Genomic DNA, 3,016 nt, shown 5'->3' on the forward strand with positions numbered 1-3,016 from the left:
CACCAGTGATTCCACTATCACATTTAAGGCTGGGTGGGGCCTCTTGTCTGGCCCTGTAACCCCGCCCTGTAACCCCCCCTGCCCCCACCCTCACTCCACCCACCCACCCACCCACCCCTCTAAAACATTGGCTGCTGCTATCGGTCTTGAATGAATATTTTGGAGTTTGCAGCCCTGAATGTTGCTTCGGGGCCTCTGTGCCCCGCCAAGAACAGAATCTAGGGGAAGTTACACTGTGGCCTACATTACGCTTGTTTGTTGATTCGCCCTGGAAATGGATATAGCTTAGCACCAAGAAATCAACAGTAAACAACAAACTGACAGTGTTGCGACAGGCAGGGAGAGCCCTGCAATCTCTGTGCTCTCGGAGAAAGACAGGTAGCCATTTGTGCCAAATGCGCCGTGCATGATGATATACTCTACTCTGGAGCGTGTGTAAAACAACCAACCCAAATACAGCTGTGAATAAAGAACCGCTCAGTACGGGTCGCTAATAGTAGCTTCTCTAGACAGCCCTGCTATTCTATAGGAGGTCTCCCTCTCTCTCTCTCTTTGTAGCCTAAGCTAAGCTAACGCCAAGGATCCCCAGCAGTCTGGCCTGCTCCAGCATGAGCCTTGTCACCTTTGGCTGCGTAAATTATGCATGCCCGTCATTGGCTGATTAATGCATAATTCAGCAGGGGAGCGTATAACACGATAGGACAGGCCAGAGTTAGTTCCTCTAGTCTGACTGCACGGTCCGGATGGCCGACCACACACACACACACACACACACACACACACACGCACACACACACTCACGCACACACACACACACACACTTGCACGCACACACACACACACACACACACAGGTGAAACACCAGCCGCCAGTGGAGTGGATGCATCGGAGGACGACTGCTTCAGTCTGACTCGGGCCGCTCTGCTGGGTGACAATGATTAATAATGCCTTGTCATGAGGCAGAGGCTGTGTCTTTATAACAAACGCAGGCAGGGTGGTGTGAGTGTGTGGTGTTATGGTAGCGTGGGTGGTGGTTGCAATGCTGTGATGCTGAAGTGGTGAATGAACAAACTAGGACCTGTAAGGGTCTTTACACACTACAGGGCTGAACCAAGCTATACCGTGCTGGCTCGGGTATTTTCCTTTCACATTGTCCTTTCCAGCACTGTTTCAGCAACAACTATATATGGTGGATACATAACCAGGCCAGCCCAGTACAGCTCAGCTTGGCTCAGCTCAGTTTGGCTCTGCTCTGTAGTGTGTATTCGGGTTAGGTCTGTCTACAGCTAATTGACTTCCTCACAAGGTATATACAGGAATAGAGAGCCTGGGTCCACTTCACTTCATTGTTACTTGATAGGCTTATAATTGCCTACCTGTGAAATCAAGTGGGGAGGCACTTTGTTTAATCAATGGCAAAACCGGCAAACACTGCAACCTTCAGAGACTTGGTGAGTCGAGGCATGATGTAGCCCTGCCATATGGATCCCCCTGAGGGAAGTGTGTAGGGTTGAGTGTGCAAGGGCGTAGAGAAGATGTATTGTGAAGTGTGTAGGGTGAGTGTGCAAGGGCGTAGAGAAGATGTATTGTGAAGTGTGTAGGGTGAGTGTGCAAGGGCGTAGAGAAGATGTATTGTGAAGTGTGCAAGGTGAGTGTGCAAGGGCGTAGGCAAGATGTATTGTGACGGGGGCGGGGCGGGGCGGGTGTGCAAGGGCGTAGGCAAGATGTATTGTGACAGGGGCGGGGCGGGTGTGCAAGGGCGTAGGCAAGATGTATTGTGACGGGGGCGGGGCCCTCTGTGAGTGCCAGTCTGTCTTGAGTTATGACCAGCTCTCTGTCCAATCACGGTGGGCTTCACATGTAGGATGACAGAGGGTCACCACATGGCGTGTCCATGGTTACGTCAATCTTTAATGGCCCCCCTCCCCACTTGCCAGGACATGGAATTGCAAATAGGGGCCGCTTAAAGTGTAGGCTACCTTATCCATGGCTGATGTTTTACAGCCCATTTATGGCCCATGACCCAACCAGGTACTCTGTGTGTGTGTGTGTGTGTGTGTGTGTGTGTGTGTGTTCTGCATAATCAATTGTGCATTGTGCAAAAGGGCATCCTGTCAATGCAGGGTGAGGCCGCATAAGGTGTTACCGGGCTACCATGCGCAGAAAAGGGGGTAAAAGAGAGGGGTGCACTTACATTCCAGGTGTTTTTTCTTGGGCGCCATCACCTCGTGAGTGGTAGCTTTGCAGACGACGCGAGCCACATCTGATCCCGTTAGATGGTACTGCGCAGCAGCAATGCGATCCGTGAGCGTTTGCCCCGACATTTTCTCCCCGTGCAGTCGACCACCTCAGGAATTTATCACACCAAGGAGAAAAAATGAAACCAAAAACCGGTCTTCCTACGGGAAAACTGGTGGGCCTATCACCAAATCCGCTGCAGTCCTGTCAGAGTCCCTCACGGGTAGGCCTGTGACCTTCTGGATGGGCGAAAATTTGAACAGACATATAAACACAGAGTTAGATATGTTCACATTAAATCATTTGGTCACGGTAAAATGTGCGCTCTGACATGGGTAGACTTACGCAAGATTGCCTTTTCCCTCGGCTTGTATCCCCACCGTTTAATTCAGCACCTCGGATAAAACCACTCTTACGTAACACTACGCTGGCAATGAAATATATGTTCTCGCCCCACAGCAATAATAATCAGATTGAAAATGTTACGACAGCGCGGAGCTTCTTGTTGTCGCCCGTCAGAATTAATTTGGATACAAATCCAATCTTAATCAAAATCCACAGAATATCCCGTTGTGCGGTAACATCGGTTTGACGGCTAAGTGTTTCCCACGTTAACGCACGAAAAAATGCTAAAACGGAGGAAAAGCAGGACGCGCGGACGGAATATTGGGGCTTTCAAAATAAACGGTTTTCGAGTCGTGACGCACGGTGTCCTCGGCGGCTCGTGGATTATAATCTTCGCTCCGGACCTTTTTTTCTGATCAGGAATGTCTGATGA

At 50.3% G+C, this 3,016-nt stretch overlaps 1 protein-coding gene across 1 annotated transcript in view; it reads right to left on the minus strand.

Moving 5' to 3' along the window:
- LOC310817788 (clathrin coat assembly protein AP180-like) overlaps positions 1-2,335 on the minus strand; it is a 28,042-nt gene extending 25,707 nt beyond the window's left edge. The window contains exon 1 of the mRNA XM_083688491.1: positions 2,195-2,335. Within this exon, the coding sequence (XP_083544617.1) occupies positions 2,195-2,324 (130 nt within the window). The 5' untranslated portion in view covers positions 2,325-2,335. The remainder of the gene's footprint in view (positions 1-2,194) is intronic.
- Between the last annotated feature and the right edge of the window lie 681 nt (positions 2,336-3,016).

Source organism: Argentina silus (genome assembly GCF_951799395.1).
Source record: "Argentina silus genome assembly, chromosome: 17".
NCBI lineage: Eukaryota > Metazoa > Chordata > Actinopteri > Argentiniformes > Argentinidae > Argentina > Argentina silus.